At 41.6% G+C, this 19309-nt stretch overlaps 2 protein-coding genes and 1 long non-coding RNA gene across 3 annotated transcripts; all 3 read left to right on the top strand.

Annotated features, from left to right (window-relative positions):
* The first annotated feature begins 1233 nt into the window (after window positions 1-1233).
* On the top strand, window positions 1234-6941 carry LOC311002214 (uncharacterized protein). Its single transcript, XM_083993492.1, has 7 exons — window positions 1234-1504; window positions 2274-2407; window positions 2536-4338; window positions 4467-4703; window positions 4815-5039; window positions 5197-5239; window positions 5365-6941. The coding sequence occupies exons 1-7, from the start codon at window positions 1330-1332 to the stop codon at window positions 6480-6482; spliced, it is 3735 nt and encodes a 1244-aa protein (XP_083849618.1). The 5' UTR covers window positions 1234-1329; the 3' UTR covers window positions 6483-6941.
* A 2960-nt stretch (window positions 6942-9901) lies between these two features.
* On the top strand, window positions 9902-10323 carry LOC311002236. Its single transcript, XR_014596233.1, has 3 exons — window positions 9902-10001; window positions 10089-10148; window positions 10247-10323. It is a non-coding gene; the product is annotated as an uncharacterized lncRNA (long non-coding RNA).
* A 5148-nt stretch (window positions 10324-15471) lies between these two features.
* Window positions 15472-18078, top strand: LOC311001901 (leukotriene B4 receptor 1-like; the record flags this gene model as incomplete). The annotated part of the gene is made up of 4 exons (XM_083993080.1): window positions 15472-16017; window positions 16410-16610; window positions 16774-16814; window positions 17775-18078. The coding sequence occupies 4 exons, from the start codon at window positions 15472-15474 to the stop codon at window positions 18076-18078; spliced, it is 1092 nt and encodes a 363-aa protein (XP_083849206.1).
* Between the last annotated feature and the right edge of the window lie 1231 nt (window positions 18079-19309).

Raw genomic sequence — 19309 nt, 5'->3', positions numbered from 1 at the left:
TGTTCAGATTCACTCATCTGACTCAAAGAGCTGCAACTTCCAATATTTCTGATCATAGATTCTCAAGTTCATGAAGGGTGATTAATGTGCATCGATTGACCAAAAGGTGGAAGCGATGTCCCACCGTGAAGGCCAATTCCTGTTTTCTGTTTCTGTTTGGATAAGCATCTCAAACATGGGTCACTGGAGGTTTCAGCTGAGTCACAAACTAAACATGCAGGTGTGGTTCTCATGACGCACAAAGAAAACAACACAACGGCTGTTTTTTTTTTAAATCTCCTATGGCCCTTTAAAAATAGAATTGAATTAGATTTTTTTAGAGGAATAGGCTCGGTTACGAAACTTCATAAAACCTCTGAAAAATTCTCCACACAAATATTTGACTTTCTGAGTGTATCACTGCATTTATGGTAGCATTTGGGTTGGAGAGGAAGAATCACATGTTGAAATTATCTCATGGCTTACGTGCTCCATGCTTTTTTATTAGCTGGTATGGCAGAGTTGACCTTTTAGCTCTTATCAGGCCTGCAAGACGTGATAAGAGTTGCTCTGAAGTAAAATATTCAGTTTTGGTCTCATTAACTTCCCTTAACGACTTTTGACCTATACAGCGCTTCCAGTAAATCTACCTGCTTCTTTTTCTCTCTGTTCCAGGATCACAAGACCACTGTCTGCCACATAAGCATTATTTGATTTCAGTTCATTTTTTTTGTCAGTCACTATATATTTGCATAATGTCCTTGCTGACCTTTTAGTAATTGCTGTTCCTGTATGCGACTGTTATGTCACCAAACTAAACTGAGGCAACAAAACTTATTCTCAGTTCAGTGCTCTGACAGTTCAGACCTAAGACAACTTTAACAATAATTTCAATATTTCAGGAGTGTAACATGCAGTCAAGTGTTTCACAATCAACTTTGAATATAGCCTACTTCTGAGTTTCTGTACCTGTAGCAAATAGTAACTGTGGATTTAATTTTCCAAAAAGTCATTCAAACTGGCCTACAATAGGCTATTTCTAATCCTGCATAGTATATATATATATAGTGTTTGGAGTCAAATGTGTAATACCAACATAAGTCAGTTAGAGGGGGGGAGGGGATTATGACCTTTTCTTTTGTTGGATGTTTGTTTACTGCTAATAATTTGAACGCAGTCAAAACTGGGCTGTCCCTGGTTCTTTATGTGAACGTCACACGTAATAGCCTGCCCTATCCTGTGTCAGGATGTGCAGAAACAGAGCACATATCAGATGAGTGAACAACAAACTGCGCTCTGCTGATCCTATACCGCCGATCAATCCTTTACGGATCTTTTCGAAAGAGGATTATGGACGATCTTTACCATTTCCCCGTTTTCTTTGAGTGTGGCAACCTGCGCCCAAAGCAGAAGAAGGCAATAGAAAAATATTTCAGTATTCGGCGACGATCCGGTGGCGGCGACTGTGGCCCACTGAGGAATGTGAACAGTGAAGTCTACAGTATCGCTTTCAGAGATCAGACAGGTAGGTTAAGTCACTGCACAGTAATCATTCACTTATTAAAATAACCCGAATCTGCCTTGTAACTTTCGGCACTGCATTTGCTTTGACGACATTGCATTCGTTTATTTATTTGGGTTCTCGTTCAAAAGATTTAGCCTACGACAGTTGAGGTAGGCCTACAAACAACAAACTTTTTGAACTGTCTAAATTGCATGCAAAGGTTCATGATTCCACTGATCCAACGGAAAGTTTGTGAGATTTGATCCCAAAACAGCGAAAATATAGTCTCTAACTGCAGTTTGTGTTTAGTTTCGATTTCGCTGGAAAACGAAACTAAACACAAACTGCAGCTGGAGATGATGCGTTCAAGGCGCACTAGAATTTTATATATTTAATTTATTCTAAAAGACTTTTAGGATTCCAGGTTTCATTCAGTGCACCGGTTTATTGAATGCCCAGTCGTCTACCCGATTAAGTGAAATCAGTTGTAGTCAAAAACGCATTTGCATGATAAACAAATGACTCATCATGTTGGAGTGCTGTTAAAGTGTGCCCTGTGCTAGATATCCGACAGCAGCGTCATTAACTTTAACCCATTTGCACAAACAGGAAGAGAAGATTTGGGTGAAATGAAAGAAATGCGGATAGATAAAGGATAGTATTATTTTCTAACAAGTGACAGAGATAATCTCAGCGAATGAGCCTGTGTTTTATGTAAAGGAGGAGTATTTTTTCTTATTTAAAGCTCACAACGACATTCTCACTTTTTTTTTTTTTTTTTTACTTATAGATCAGCAAAATGTCCTGGAGAAAGGGGAGCATGTTGTGGACTGTCCAGATGGCCCTTTGGTGTTCACTGTCCGAGGCAGCCTGGCTCCTGTCACCACCACTATCTCCACTCAGGATTTAACAGCTCCAGCACAGGTCAGTCACTCATGGTTATCTAAAATTACTGTCAGTTACTATTTACTCAAATGATATTATTCCTTTTTGACAAAGGAATGTCCTAGTAAACTCCTGATGTCATGAATGCTCCTTTCTTTTTAAAACAGATCACACAGTCTCCCTCAAGTGGTGAAAAATATGAACTACAACCCGATGTTTACCTCCTACGTTACCTAAAGGAATGTCCTGGGGCTGAGGAAGAACTAGAGAAAGAACTTGCCTCTGTGGCCTGCTCTGCTCAGCTTTACCCAGAGGAGGGGAGAGTTTTAGTTCAACCAAGTGACACAGACAAAGGTGGAAACTGGAAAGCTGAGGTAGACAAACTATTTGATGCTTATCTGTGCCACTATGAGGTGGACCCTCTCAAAGTTAAAGCTTTGCTTCCGTCCTGCGGGTCAGGTCAGACCACAGATGAAGTGAAGGTGTACAATGAGGGCGGGCTGGCTGTTGTGGTGGGGAAACGTGGTCGGGTTAATGCTAGGTTGAAGGATGTAGAGGAATCAACTGTTAAACATAGAAGGTCAGGATCAATTCAGAGGAAAACCACTCAACTGAGATTGGGTGAGGCCAAATGCCGCCTCCTTTGGAAAGAGATTGTATGTGGTTTGGACCAGAATTTTCCTGGAGTTAAGGCCACACAGGGTGATGCAGGTCAGATAGTTTTGGAAGGTTCTGTGGAGGATATCCTTGATGCTGGAGGATGGATTTCTGATCAGGATAATCTCGTGATAGAAAGGAGAGTTTCTAATAAGAGCCCACATCTTCTGGCCTTTCTAAGGAAGGCTTATGGAAGTCCAGGGGGACTGGGTGACTTTTTAGGGTTTGGTGATGAGGTAGAGTTAGAGTTACGAGATGCAGAGCTGCGTGTCTTCTCCCTCTCTGCTGATAAACTGGATGTAGCAGAAAAGACATTGCAGAGTGAGTTCAAGGAAGTAAAGATTGATATTCCTAACTGTGCTACTGTGCCGTCTGAGCTTAGGAAAAAGCTTAAGTTAAAGACACATGAGATGAACCACAGGCAATGGAGGGCTCAGGTCTTGTTTGGCTTAGACAGCTCGGTGACCTTACTTGGTCACGCCAAAGAGGTTGAAGATCTGTCTGAAACAGTCACACAGTTTTCACAAAGCACAGTCCATGTCCCATTAACAGGGTTAACCTCTTTCACTGACTCGTTGTCCTCTTTGAGTCTAAGTGAGGAGAACACATTAGTTGCCAGCTACACCCTTTGCGACGGGCTCCAGGTGCTGGTGTGTCAGGGTGACATCACCAAACAGGATGCTGATGCCCTGGTTAATGCTGCCAATGAAGATCTGAACCACTGTGGAGGTGTTGCTGCCGCACTGAGTAAAGCAGGTGGTCCTGAAATACAGAGGGAAAGTGACACTTTAATACAACATCTTGGAAAAATTTCTGTAGGCGAAGCTGTAGTGACTACAGGTGGGAACTTAAAATGCAAGAAACTGCTGCATGCTGTTGGACCATCAGCTGGAAGAGCAGGTGGTAACGAACGGTCCTTGCTTGTGATAACTGTCCAGTCTGCATTGAAGCTGGCAGAAATAATGGATTTCAAGTCTATAGCCATGCCTTGCATTAGCTCAGGTATATTTGGTGTTCCTCTTGCTGTGTGCTCAGAGGCTATTGTAACTGCTGTAAAAAGGTTTGGTAGTCAGGAAGGGCGAAGTCTGAGGAGAATCATATTGATTGATAACAGAGTTGAGGTGGTGAGAGCCATGCAGGAAGCATGTGACAGTCTTCTTCAAGGGATAAGTTCAGGAAACACTACCCCAAGTGATGAACTAGGATCCCTCATAGATGCAGTAGCCCGAGGCACTGTGAAAGAAGACAGAGCTGGACCTCCTGGACCAAATGTCCATGTTGAGATTGTTCAAGGAACCATTGAATCCCAGGAGGTGAGAAACTTTTACAAGACTAAGAATACTGATCAAACATATTCAGGTCATTCTACATCATTTACATGAATTAGAAAAAAACTGCAGTTCAAGCATCAACAAATCTCCCTGCTCTTCTCTTACTGTAGGTGGACGCGTTAGTAACTCCTATGGTTGGCCATGATCCTCTCTCCACCCGTGTTGGAAACACTTTGTTTGAAATGGTTGGACCTCAGCTGACTGCTAGCTTTAGACAGGAGGCAGGAGAAGATACAATGCCCGGCGATGCAGTTCTGGTTGAAGGATTGTCTGGACTTCCATCTAATGCAGTGTTCTTCCTCAACCTCGCTCCCTGGGATGATGACCCTAATGGAACTCCAGTTGAGGTGAAATGAAGAATTGTGTCATTGTTGTCTTAACTTTGTCTGTCTCTATTTTTTTTTTTAAACATTGCCATTTGCACACATCTAGTCTAATTATACTCTGACCTTTTACAGATTTTGAGATTCGGTATCGATAACATCTTAACTTCCTGTGAGATGAGAGGGCTACGATCAGTCGCTCTACCTGTACTCGGGTCTGGCCTTGCCTTGCGTTTTCCTACCAGTGTGGTAGCCAGAGTTCTAATGGAGCAGGTCCATGCATTTAAACAGACCCGAGCTAGTAGAACTTCATTCCTGGTCCGAATCACCATCCACCCCAATGACACGGAGGCTAGCGAGGTAAGGAAAATGCGTTTTACCTTAAATACTGACTGGAAGCCATGAGTTTCCTGACATCTTTTGCATTGAATATATTGGGTAATGGTAAATGTGTGTTTTCCAAAATTTTGTCCTGGCAAAGAGGATGTTAATAATGACTGGGTCATTGTTTCTACAGGTCTTCGAGGAATACAAAACACATTTCCACCAACGAGACCAAGGTGGGTATAGATATCAAAGATTTTCAGTTCAGTCCCTTGGTAGCCAAGTGTTTGATTTATTTAAAAAAATGAAAACAAGGCAAACAAGCAGACAAATGTACTTAAGACTCATTATTCTCCTCTAGCATCAACTACAAAGAGGATCGTCCTGCTAGGAAAAACTGGATATGGGAAAAGCAACTTAGCTAACACCATAATTGGAGAGGAGGAGCTTTTCACCACAAACGCTTCTCCCAACTCAGGAACACGTGAATGCCAAACAGAGACCAAATCTGTCAATGGAAGAAGCATCTCATTGATCGACACTCCCGGTTTCTTTGATGCAAACAGGGCTGAGCAGGACATTAAGCCTGAGATAATGAGTTGTATCACCGAGTGTGCTCCTGGGCCTCATGCTTTTCTCATTGTGCTCAAAGTGGATAAATACACTGAGCAGGAGCAGGATGTCATCAACAAAATACTTCAGTATTTCTCTGAAGATGCCCTGAAGTACGCTGTGATTGTCTTTACTCACGGTAACCAGCTTCCCGAGGGGAAGACGATTCAAGAGTTTGTCAGTGCAAATAAAAATCTGAGTGATCTGGTGAAGAAGTGCGGCGGTCGGTGCCACGTCTTTGATAATAAATACTGGAAGAACGAACACCAGAACTACAGGAGCAACCAGGTCCAGGTGGAGGAGCTTCTGAAAACAATAGACAAGATGGTGATGGAAAACAATGGAGACTACTACACTAATGCAGTGCTGCAAGTAGTGCAGGAAGAAATAAAGACAGAGGAGAATCGTCTAAAACAGTCATCGGTAAATCAGTCAGAGGGAGAGATCAGACAACAGGCTAAAGCAAACGTGTCCAACAGGTTATTGATTGGACTGACAGCAACGGCAACAGGAGCATTACTAGGAGCTTTTTTTGGTGTGAGGGCGATGGTAGGATTAGTTATTACAGTTGTCACAAATAAAGCCTTCAAAAACATGATTTCTAGAGTTCCAACATTAAGGGCGCCAGTAGCCAGAGTAGCTGCTGCAGCAGCAGGAGGAGAGGTGGCAGTAGCTGCAGCAGCAGTAGGAGGAGAGTTGGCAGTAGCTGGGGCAGTAGTTGGAGCAACCTGTGCTGTAGTAGGAGGAGTATTGGGTGGAAAGATTGGGCTTGAGGCTGCAGAAGAAGCAGAAACACCAGGAGAGGCAGCAGGCATGGCGTATAAAGCTGTAAAAGGTGAATGGGACAGAAAGTGGAACAGAAGGTGATACCAATATGTCCTGTTAATATGTTCCCCTCCTCTCACTTTAGCTTTTTGTGTCCACTGCTCTGTACAACTATGTTCTCCAGCTGGTGTATGAACCCCAGTGCAATAACAAGACTTATCATTTGTGGGACAAAAACACATAACAATGTGACCTCAAACATACTCCAAAGGCTCCACAGAGCTGAAGGAAACTGCACAACTTAGGTGAAGATGCTCTGGAGGTTTCTTTCCAATTTAGTTGAGCTATTGTTGGTCATTGAAAAAAAGTATAAGTATAGATTTAATCAAAAGCACAAGTTTTGGTGCTGTGAATTACAACAAACTGGGGGAAAAGGTTCTCAAACTTCTGTTATTCCTACTTCTGTAAATGACCTGTACATTTTGTAATTCTCTTTAAAATCAGGTTTTGTAACAATCTTTATAAATAATTTTTATTAGAATAAAGATTTTCTCTGTTGTAAGCAAGATTTGTAATTGTTTTAAATCAACAATAAAAGCAATGGCTGATTTAATCATTTGTTGATTTTGTTTTATTAAAATATCTATGGATTAGACAGATAAATTTGGCTATAGTTCACCTATTTATTTATGGGATTTATATGTTTAAACTGCAGCTGCCAGCTGTGGTCACCAGGGGGCTCCCTAAAGCAAGAAAAACACTGTTGCAACAGATGCCACTGCAACATTATGTGAAGTGGATGTGCATCAAGTACAGGAACAAAGATTGCAACACCTCACACAGATGCACTTGATGTGGGTGAGATTAGTAATGTAATAGCTTTTCTGATTCTATAGGGGGCGGTAGAGGTCATGATATAATGCCAATATGCATTGATGAGCTTTTGTGCCAACACACCTTTATCGCTAGTTTTTGTATTTTCATTCCCTGTATGACCCTTAAGGCTATCTAGGGCACCCTCAATTACCTTAAACATTAATACATTTTTGTTCATTTGTGGCACTTGTGGACTGGAAGTTCACAGTGTCATACATTGTTCCTCATATCATGTCAATTTGTGAACCTAGGAGATGATCTTAAGTCTTTCTATTGATAATTTAAGGAACTACAGTATGACAGCAAGAAGTTTGCATTCTTTTAGCTGTGGTTTAGACGTCATGTAAGAAGTCATCCACAAACAACGATCAAACTTCATGTAAAACATGACCTTTGTTTTACAGCTTCAAACTAAGATAACCAGTAATTTAACAACCACCATGTCAGTTTTCTTTTTTCTTTGACAGGGGAGCATTAGACCCAAGTCTAACCCTGCCTCCGCCACCTGATCAGGAGTCACCCCTCCCCCACTTAAGTGTTTCAAACCCTCCTGTAAGTAAAGTGTTTCTGCAAAATGGCCGACAAACACCCACAGAGGCAGCATGGAGTGGAGCTGGACCAAGAGTATTTCTGCTGTTCAGTATGTCTGGATCTCCTAAAGGACCCGGTGACCATTCACTGTGGGCACAGTTACTGCCGGAGCTGTATTGAGGGTTACTGGGAGCGGGAGAAGCAGAAGGCAGAGTACAGCTGTCCTCTGTGTAGGCAGACCTTCAGTCCCAGACCTCTTCTCAACAGGAACAATATGCTGGCTCAGGTATTATGGAAATGATTGACACATTTTACATCAAGCCGTCGTATAAAAACTATTGCATATTTCATGTTAATTTAGACATACCGTTTTCTTTTGCCTCTTTTGCAAGATAGTTAACATATTTATATGAGATGTTTGTATTTTGATGCCAAGTAACAACCCCACATACACAGGTTTTAAGTATTGATATAATTGGTATCTGACCAGCACACAATAGGTTACTGATCTGTGCTAATGTTGCATTGATATTTGCATTTTGCACAGATATATATCAGTGCATCTGTTCAACAATAACTAAAGAGTGCTATACTATTTATGTTATGGTTATTTTGTTATTTAATCTACATATCTACAATGGGAATGTTCTTTTTTTTTCTTGGACCGGCCTCACTATTTCTGTCTCTTCCTACAGGTTGTGGAGAAGCTGAAGATGACTAACAACCACCAGGGGGGTCCCTATGCTGCTCTCCCCTGTGCCGGCCCATCAGATGTCCCCTGTGATTTCTGCAGTGGGACCAAACCTAAGAAAGCCGCCATGTCCTGCTTGACGTGCTTGGCGTCTTACTGTCCATCTCACCTGGAGCCTCACTACACCGTCCCAGTGCTGAAGACACACCAGCTGATCTCGGCTACAGTCTCACTGCAGGATAAGATGTGCGCCAAGCACAACAAGCTGATGGAGCTCTACTGCCAGACAGACAAGCAGCTGGTTTGCTCTCTGTGCACCACAGAGGAGCATCAGGACCACAAACTGGTTTCTGTTTCAGTACAGAAGGCTGAAACAGAAGTAAACATAAATCTCTCACCTTGTTTTGGTTTTTTAAAATCAAATGCATCCGCACTTCCTTTTTCATATTTGTACTCCCCCGCTGAGCTCGTTCTACCAGGTCAAACGGCACATATAGTCTTAATTATCCTCATTTACTGTAGCATGAGCCTGGAAATAATGCTGTTTTCCTATTTGCAGAAACTTCTGATTTTGACTCAAAAGAAAGTCCAGGAGAAGTCCCAGCAGAGAGAGAAGGAGCTGAGGGAGCTGATAGAAGCTGAGAAGAATCTCAAGGTGTGAAAAAACAACAGGCTTGGGGGTCTTTTGGATGTGTTGTTAAAACAGATCAGGATTAACATCTTCCCCATTGGAATATTTAAAAAATATATTTCTGGGGAGTAGTGGCTTTTTAATGTTGATCAAAGCCACTTTAAGTCCATTTCTTTATAATTAAGGAAAGGCCTATGTAGAGGCAAAGTCAAAGGTCAGGACCAACTTTCATCATGTACAGTAACTTTTGAATAAAAAACTTTGTGTGCCAACAGAGCTGTAACCAGACTGCGCTGACGGACTGCGACAGGATCTTTGCCAAGATGATCTCCTCCATGCAGAAGCGGCGCGACGAGGTGAAGCTGATGATCGAAGGTCAGGAGAAAACGGCGGTGACGCAGGCTGAGGAGATGCGGCTGCTGCTGGAGAAGGAGATCGCCGAGTTGAAGAGGAGAGACGCCGAACTGGAGCGGCTGTCACACGCGGACGACCACATCCATTTGATACAGGCGCGTGTTTACACTTTTGGGGGTCGTTTTTTTTCTCAGGTTTACAACTTTATGATACATATAACTGAGTTGTCAGTTTTGTGCAGTTAAGGGCAGATGATGATGTACAGTAAAATGCTTAAAATGAGAGTTGTATTTCATGGTATTAAAATGATCTAAAGTCAAGCATGTTTCTGGACAAAATGGGCATAGTAGATTTCATGTTGTCCATGTTGTTTCTCCCCAGATTTTTCAGTCTCTCTCCACCTCCTGCGACTTTCCATATGTTTCACCTGGTGCTATTCCTGTACGTTCCTTCAAAGATGTGAGGAAATGTGTGTCCGAGTTGAGAGATAAAGTGGAGGTCGCCCTGGAGGAATCGTGGCCCAGGATCCCAGCCACAGGTAATCACACTGAGATATTTAAAAATGACTGAATTTTATATGGTTGACGTCATGAAATGAGACGATTGCTATGTTTCTTTCCCACAGTCTCTTATGTCGACTTCTCGCTGCCACCAACCCCAGAGACCAGAGAGGAGTTTCTACGCTGTAAGAGATTTAGTTGAACTCATTCATCTTCAAGCAATATTCATTCTTACCAAATGGCGGTGGGTTGACTGTTCATGTTGCCTTTGTTTCCTCGGCAGATTGCTGCCCCCTCACGCTGGATGTGACCTCAAACTACGCCTATCTGAACCTAACAGGTGGGAACCGCATGATGAAGCCATGTCCCAGCCCGTACGCCGCTCAGCCTGAGAGGTTTACTGATTTCCGTCAGGTTTTGTGCAGCGAGGGTTTGTCAGGGCGCTGCTACTGGGAGGTGAAGTGGTACGGCCGCTCTCTGTCTGCGGCAGTGGCATACAAAGACATCCGCCGAACGTCAGATGACTCGCGGTTTGGGAACAATGACAAGTCGTGGAGTTTGGAATGCACAGCTGATGGTTACGTGTTCCGGCACAATAACGTAGAAACAGCCGTGGCAGGCCCTCCTCCGTCCTATAAGATCGGAGTGTTCTTGGATTATAAAACAGGAACTTTGAGTTTTTATCAAGTCTCTGATCTGATGCGTCTGCTCCACACAGTTCACACCACGTTCACCCAGCCTCTTTATCCAGGGCTCGGGCTGAACTATGAATGGTATGACACCGGAGTGTTTGCACAACTTGTCAAGTTATGGTAGTTAAAGTATGTGTTGGGCTTGGGAACTGACTTTTTTTTCTGTACTGCATCATCAGTTCCCTCTGACATTTGGACAATGCGTAGTTGTGGAGGGAACAGACGGACAGGTTACAGATGGGACTTCAACATAAAAAATGACTGCCTGAGGCCTTCCTGTGTGGTTTGCATGTTCTCCCTGTGCCTGCACAGGTTCCCTTTGGGTCCTCCCACAGTGCAATACATGCACGTTAGATTGACTGGGGACATTTTACTAGGTGTGAATGTGAGCGTGTGAGTTAGTTTGTCATTATATGTAAGCCCTAGACTAGAGTGTACGCTGCCATCATCCAAAGACAAATGGGATTGGCTGCAGCAGCCCACCCACCGCCCTGTAATGATACTGTAAGTGGTATAACCAAATGATACATGATACATTGATTTTAACTGCTTGTAAAGAGGAATAATATAATATAATTAACACTATTATGAATTTGCTTGAAAACAGTTTGACATTTATTGTCCTTCCACTCCATCTCAATAGAAATTTCCTTTTGTGGCTTTGTAAAACTGCGGCATTGAAAAGTTTGCTATCAGTCTGTTGTTGCAGACCAGATGTAATCAAGGTGGGAAGGTAACAGAGCATAAAACCTGTGATAAAAGCCTCATCCCGAATGGAAAATAACGTTCTGTTTTGCAGAGACCAGTAGGTTGTTTGCCTTGGTCGGCAGCTGAGCGTGACCTATAAGAATGTTTATCCAGAGGGTTTTCAACTGCGGCAAGAAAAAACAGGGCAGCTGACAAGTTATTGCAAGAGCTTAATCCCTAAATGATTTTGGAATATGTGGTAATTGTACTTGGAAACCAGTCAAATCAACATACGCAGCACATCAGCACAAATAATCAGATGCTGTTGGCTTCAGTTACTATGGGCTATCCATATGGACAATGATTCACAGGGCTAAACGGGACACTTCACTGGAATTGTATTGGGTGCATGTCAGTGGCTGCAGATGGGATGGTGCAATGTTTTCCACTGAAATATCTTAATTATGTAGAAGATTACGATACGGTCTTGGTCTGAAGTTGCTTTGAGACCACCCAAATAAGATGTCAAACAATAATAAAATAAAGAGAACTGTAACTGAAGTTGTTTTTTTGCAGTGTTGTCAGTTTGTCAAACACACATTACTGTTAAATGTTTGAAAGGTTAATTAATCCAAAACACAAATTATTATTCAGATAATTTTTTTTTCATTTCATTAGTTAAGCAGTAAATACTGAATGCATCATTTATAACACATGAATACTCATTAGTATGGAGTTTGTAAAGACAGTTAAAATGTTTTACTCATCATTGATAAGCACTAACTGTATTTATAAACTACGTACTCTCGAATATTCATGTTATAAATGAATAATTCAGTATTTATTAATGGTTAACTAATGCTTAATAGTGTGTACTTATTATAAAGTGTTACCGACATAGTTATTTTATGGTTTGGCCTGGAGACACCCCAAGCCTTCATGTTGTAGTCCTGTTTTGCATCTGTAGTGTGTTTCTTCCTTTGTGTCAGCGGGCGGTGGAGGGCTCCTCTCCTGTTTGAACTTGACATTTCTTCCGTGCAGAAGTACGAGGTTCATAAAGAAATAGTTCTTGACAGTTTGGCGTGGCAGAACTTGATTGGCAGATTCCTGACCTCCACCCTATCTAACACCTTTTTCTTTTTTTGTTTAAGCTTGGAACCAAAACTGAGGGCCCAGCATCACCTCACTAATGCTCTTGTAGCTGAATTGGAACAAAACCCTGCAGCACAGTTTATGAAATCTTGCGAGAAGCCTTTGCAAAAGAGCACTGGAGCAGGATCATGCTCATGTTATATTTCTTTAAATGACTCCTTCAGCTGGAATAGAAAAAAAGAGTGAACAAACTTTTTTTTACATTGACCTTACACGGATGGAATCCTTGCTCAACGTGCGCGGCTGTCGACAGAGCGCAGGCAGGCCAGGTAAACCGTGACACACCTTCCCCTCTCGCTGCACTGCGTGTTACAGCAAGCATGACAAATCAATGGAAAGACAGAGGAGAGAGAGAGAGAGAGAGCATGAGTGTGTGGGTGGAAAACGCAGGGGGAAGAAGGAGTAAAAAGTAGAAGAAGAAATCACAACAACTCCAACCCCTTCAGACCGCTCCTCCGGCTCTGGGTGACTTCTTCCCTCCTGGTGGGATTTACCACCGGTGTCAATGGTGAGTCTCTAACTTATTCATGGGCCTTTGTCAGCTTCAGCACTGTTGTGGCAACAAATCACTGCAGTCAATCAAAGCTTAGCTGCTGCTGCTGAGGGTGAAAATAAGAACCGAAAGTTTTCTAGTAGGGGTTTTCACGAGTTTCTCTTGCCAGAAGATTTGCAGTGAGGCGTTATTTTTGAGGTTCATTTGACTGCTGCAATTTTGCTGAAATATGAGCTACTGGTCTGTTTCTGGGACAGATTCCGTGTAGTTACGTTGTTATTCTGTGCGTTGTACAATTTCTATATGCATGGGCAGAACAGCAGTGATTTAGCAGGTATGTGCGTGAGTCACACAAGACACACAAACACACCTTTTGTGTGAGTCAGGTTTCATAGTGCCTGATGTGGTCACCTGTTTTAGGGCTTGTGTTTGTTTGTACGACTGATCGTAAAAAATGGGAAGAAAGAGAGCAGCAGACGACCACAAGAGGAACAAAAAGGGTCGAAACGTCAATAGCATCAATACGCTTTTTGTCTGGTGGTTTTGTCAATGTTCCAGCCGTTGCACAACGTGACACCGTTTCACCGGCGTCTTGTGCTGCTGCTGCTGCTACTTTGATGCCACTGTCAATGTGGTTTGACCGGCTTTCTGTAAACACTGGCCATGTGGTTACACGTCTTTGTCCTTCCATGCTTGTGAAATCTTGAAAACAGACTTTTTCTACAACTGTGCTACATTTGAAAACAGCAGGAGTGGTTGAGCTACAGTGCCCTTGAAACAGTGGGCCATGAGTTGAGTATGAGAGAAGAAATGACACTCGCATTCTTCAATTAAATTAAGAAAGACAAAATAGTATGCATTGCCAGTAATTCTGGGTTCTTTTCATTCATTTTTATATCATAAAATAATGTTCTCTTGGCTATTATCAGGATGATACTGCTTTCATATTTTCTGTGGGTCTTTTACTCGTCTATCTTTTTTTTCTTTCAAATTTCTCTTTCTATTGGTCAACATTTATAGGTATACAGTATTATGTATGGCTTCTGTGTAATCCCTGGATACTGAACTGAACTCTGTATTTTGTTTTAAAAAGAGAAGTGGTTAGAAGTTGTTTAGTACAGTATAGGGCTTCCTCACTTACCTTGTTCTGTATAGCTAAATGCTCTGCAATAGGACAAGAAATTGCCGTCAGTGCATAACTAGGAAGAATGCAATCATTTCCTCTGCTGTTTGTACTGCTAATATCAACCGATGCGCTCTCACTTACCACTACAGCCTATTACACACCGATTTAGCCTGTAATGATGTATAATTACAGCAACAGGTTGGTTTAGTACATTTGCGTGTGAATATTTGATTACACTGTATGTACAAGGGCACTGACACTGCACGGCACTCGTCAGGGTGTGCTCTTATACCAATAGTCAAGGATATGTCAAACAAGTGATGGCATGCCACTTTTTAAAACCTGTTCCAGCAACACAAAATGGCTATAAAACATAACCTTGCCTTGCAGGAGACTAGCGGACTAGCGGATAAACACATGACCATTGTCAGCATGTTTTTTTTTTTTCCTTTTTGTTGTCATTTGTGTTGGCTGTTTATTTGTTTTTTTTATTCTTGATTAACTGATTAATCTTAACCTTTTGATTGTAATTCTAAATATTTTTTAATACTTTTCTGTATCCCATGTAAAGCATTTTCAATTTGACGCTTCTGCCTCTGGATACAAATACATTTACTCCATCAGGCCAAAAGAGAAAGAGAGAACATCATTACTCAAATACTGGCACCAACATTGTGACTGTTGCTCTCCACTCGTGTCTGGTCTCGTTGTTCAGGAATTAAGAATCCCCGTTAAAACCTGTTACACTTGCACCACACTCCCACACTTTCCTGGAGAAATACATACTTGTATTTTCAAACTGAGACATGTGCCAGATAAAACATGGCGTAGGCTTCATAGCTGAGGTGCTTGATTGGACAGAAAATCTCGGAGTCACTCTGTGATACAGCAGGTTTCAGGATACATAGTCTAGCTGTTGTGTTTTTGAAGGAAACCATCATATAGGCACCAGCTTATACTCCTGTATATTGATTATGAAATTCATGGATTGCACTTTGATTGAGCCTTGCATTTTTAGCATTTGTGTCGCTTGTCATTTTGCTTTGCTGTTGCTGCATAGCCAACAATGGCAAAAAGATGTTTATTATCAATCAACAGTAGCATTGGAAATTCAGCGTCACTCCATCACTTTAATCCCAAGAGCTGTTTTCTGTCTTCTTTTTTCAGCTAGTATATGGTAGCTAGCTAGCACTAGTGCAGAGAGTCATTTTCCGATACCAAGTCACTACGATGAGTCACAGAAGTGTTCAGCCAGGCTACTCTGAAGATAAAGCTGCTCTGGAAGAGTATTTTTCTTGTAGTGTGAATACAATAACCTAAATCATTGACCAATATTTTACTTTTGACAGGTAAGAAACATGACCACGTTCAACGCTACTACAAGTGCCCCCCAAGGAAATAATAGTGTTGTGAATGACAAATATGCCACCACTATGGGCGCTCTCATCCTGAGCCTTGTTTTTGTCTTGGGCTTCCCTGGAAATATCTTTGTCATCTGGAGCATCCTGGCACGTGCTCGAAAGCAGTCGGTCACCACTCTCCTCATCGTTAACCTTGCTTTCGCTGATGGCTCCCTGATGGCTCTCACTCCGTTCTTCATTATCTACCTTATTATGAAGAAGTGGATATTTGAAATGGTGATGTGCAAGATCCTCTTTTACCTGTGTCTGGCCAACATGTATGCCTCCATCCACCTCATTATGCTGATGAGCCTCTACAGGCTGATGGCAGTCCTGTGGCCGCATCGCATCAGCGTCATCACCGGCCGCAGGACTGTACTGAGGGTGCTGGCAGTGGTGTGGGTGCTTGTGATGGTCGCCTCTGTTCCAGCAATTATCTTCAGAGAAGTGAGGCCTTTTAAGAATACAACAGTGTGCGAATCATTCCATGACAAAGACGAGCATGTGAGTGAACACAAACCTTTATGTATTGTTACTACTAATTCATTTTACAAATCTGGAAACAGGCTTGATGAAGTGAACTGAAGACAGCTAATTTCAGCTCATTACTACATTATTGCATTACTGGTACAATGTTACATTGCTAGTATATTCACAATATAGTTGCCTAACGTGTTCAAGATCTTTAGGAACCAAAAAAGTCTCTCTGTCTGTAAATCTTTCTAATAAAGTCCTTAGTCCAATTGAAAATCATTGTCCCTTCAAGCAGGGACATGAAAAGATTGTCATTCAATTGACATCTCTGTGTTTTCAGAAGCTGTTCTTTAGGGGCAGCCATGTGATTTCACTTAATACAGAAGGCAAGAGTATTAAATTATATCGTTTTTGTTTTACAGGCTGTCTTACAGTACACATTGGAGCTCATATTGGGGTTTCTAATTCCATATACTGTCATAATAGTCAGCTACATCCTCATCTTGCGGCGGATTCGACAGACCAGGTTCCGTCGTCGCATTCGCAGTGAGAAGCTCATCCTGGCAATCGTGTTGACTTTCTGCCTCTTTTGGTTACCATACCACTTAATCAACATAGTGCAGGTATTTCACATATCCTGATTTTACCAATACCATTTTTTCCATACATCATGGACATATAGAGAGTTTTTAACTGCATTCATCATGCCTGCTTGTCTATTATTATTTAAAACATAGTAGCCTAACAGCAGATGTTACTTCCTAATCACTTTTGTATTGCCCTCAGGTTTCATCGTCTCTGTGTCCAGATGGTAAAACAAAAGACACGTAAGTGGTGACACAACAAGTGTAACTTCTTTTATTATAGCTAATGTCATCAATATCGTTTACATGGAAGTGATAAGTTCGACACAGTTCGACATACTTGATTTAGACGAGAAGGCTGACTCCAATCTTGGGTGTGTACGTTACGTTTAGAGAAGTATAATGTGTCTATATGTCATGTTTTACACTGTACACAAATTGTGATGTCAAAACAAGCGGCTTTATTAGGAATTGTATACTAGTTATGTATTGGTAAATTACAGATTTCTAACCCTGTATAACACAATTCCTGGGTTCATGGTTTAAAGCAGAAGTAAGCGATCCGGTGGTTTTGGCTAACTTCCTGTCAGCCGATGGAGTTAGCAGTCCCCGCCCTCGTCCCTACGTCACCACATTCACGCGCATCCCTTGGCTGCACACACAGAGAGGACCGCCCCTTTATGCCGTTCTCTCTCCTCATTGGATAAAGGTTGTAGGATACAAGGAAAGTTTTCTCCTCGGCTTACAGCAGAGCAGAGTGACTGACAGACCCGTGTTTCGGACAAAACACTCTAAGTGATTGCTGTCGGAAGATATAACTATTTAAGACTTATATTAACACAAACATTCCGCTTACTTCTGCTTTAAGTGTTGTTCGTTAGAAATTAACAAGAGGTGTTACAGTAGTAGGTGTTTTTATGGTCAACTTTGGCCAGACTATTTGTTTCCCACTGCTATTATTCTTTTTGCTAGGCTCAGTTTATCAACTTCTGGCTCAAACTTACAGACTGAGACTGATGGCAATATTTTACTATGAATTTATTACTCTAAATTAAATTATACTTTGCCAATTGTGCAGTGGTTTATATGCCAAAGAGAGTAATACATCCTACAGTCCTTTTCTTGTTGATAAAAATCAAACATGATATTGGTGTAATTTTCATTGCTCTAACAAGATGCTCTTCTCACCTCTCCATCCTTCAGGCTGAATTACATATGGCAAAATAGCCGTGCCGTCACTTCTTCCATAGCCTTCATCAGCAGCTGTGTGAACCCGGTGCTCTACTTCTTCGCTGGAAAGTCTTACATCCGACGAGAAGGGTTGGCGTTCATGGCCCGGCTGTTTGAGGGCACAGGGCTGGACTCTGCTACAAGGAAGAGCCGACAGAACAGCCAGAATAGCCGTGACAAGGACAAAGATGCAGATGCTGTCATGCTAAAGGACAAAGATCCTGATTCGGTCACCAATTCAAGCACTAATACCAAACCAGTAAAGAATGGCAAGTAGACCAGGAGGCAGCACATTGGATGCTGAGGGAAAAATGAACCCACTCAGGCCTTAAAGTTTCTCCTCCATCCAGTCACCAGCAACTTTATTGTTACTTTTTTATTATGCACAACTGGCTCCTGGTCCAGAGTAAAAGATTCACCTGCTGAATAACGTGAATCTGTCTTCCGGGTCAGACTGTTACAAACTTTGACCGGGAATGTGACTTGGTGTAGCGCTTCTGCTGTTGGAGGCTTCCTAAAATCACATTGTTTTCTTTGGGGTGATGCTTCAACCTCACAACACAGATGAGACATGAGCCTTGTTAACTCTTTCATAAAGAGACAGTTCACCAACACAATAAAGAAAAAGGTCAATATAACATTAATCTAAAAAGAGGATTTGTTCTGTGTTTAATGTAGAGTTTTATCGTAAAGTCAATATGAAACTTTTTATGAATCTTTTGCAAGTTTATTCTGTTATTTTCTTTGTGTGAAGATTTTCTTGTAAAAAAAAAAACCTGACAAGCACCGAAACCTTAAAATGAACTGAAACACTGAAGACTGTTATCTCAGTGATGAGCTGAGAGGCGAGTAGGGTGAAGTTTAGGTTTATAAAAGCACTTGATTTTGTATCAAATACATTTACACTCATGAGTAGGTGCTGCAAGATTCTGCTATTTTTCTTAATGTTTTTGTTTTTACCATCATGAAAGCTGCATGACTGTATTTTTGGACACGTTGATGCATTGGAACAAGCTATATCACACTGGCATCTCTTATCACCATAGATTATTACCATTGATGAAGAACAGCCCTATATTCACCTTTCTTTGAACTCACTCTTTGACTCCACCAACTTGTGTGAGAAACATCAGACTCACTACACTTTCTTCTTTGTTCACCAGCCGCTAACTCTTTCCTGCTAATATGGCCTATTTCTAACTTTGTTTCCTATAACTTTGTCTGCTTTTTATGTTTTTGTGTTTTTTTTTTTGCTATTTTATCTGCTTAACATTGTCTGTTTAAAAACTTTTCTGGTAACATTTTCTGTTGACTAACTTTGTCTGAGTTTTTCTGTTTGCTAACTTTTCTGTTTGCTAACTAACGTTTGCGAACAGCTTCATTTTTGCATCTGAGCAGGTAGTGTACCAGGAGTCTAAGAGTAAGTTGTCACTGACAACTGCTTCCTCGTAAGGCAAGAAATTAGATTGTTGAGAGCAGTGAAGGTCAAGGACTGAAATACAGGAAAA

The sequence above is a fragment of the Trachurus trachurus genome (genome assembly GCF_905171665.1).
Source record: "Trachurus trachurus genome assembly, chromosome: 18".
Lineage (NCBI taxonomy): Eukaryota > Metazoa > Chordata > Actinopteri > Carangiformes > Carangidae > Trachurus > Trachurus trachurus.
This window is presented reverse-complemented; position numbering and strand designations above follow the sequence as displayed.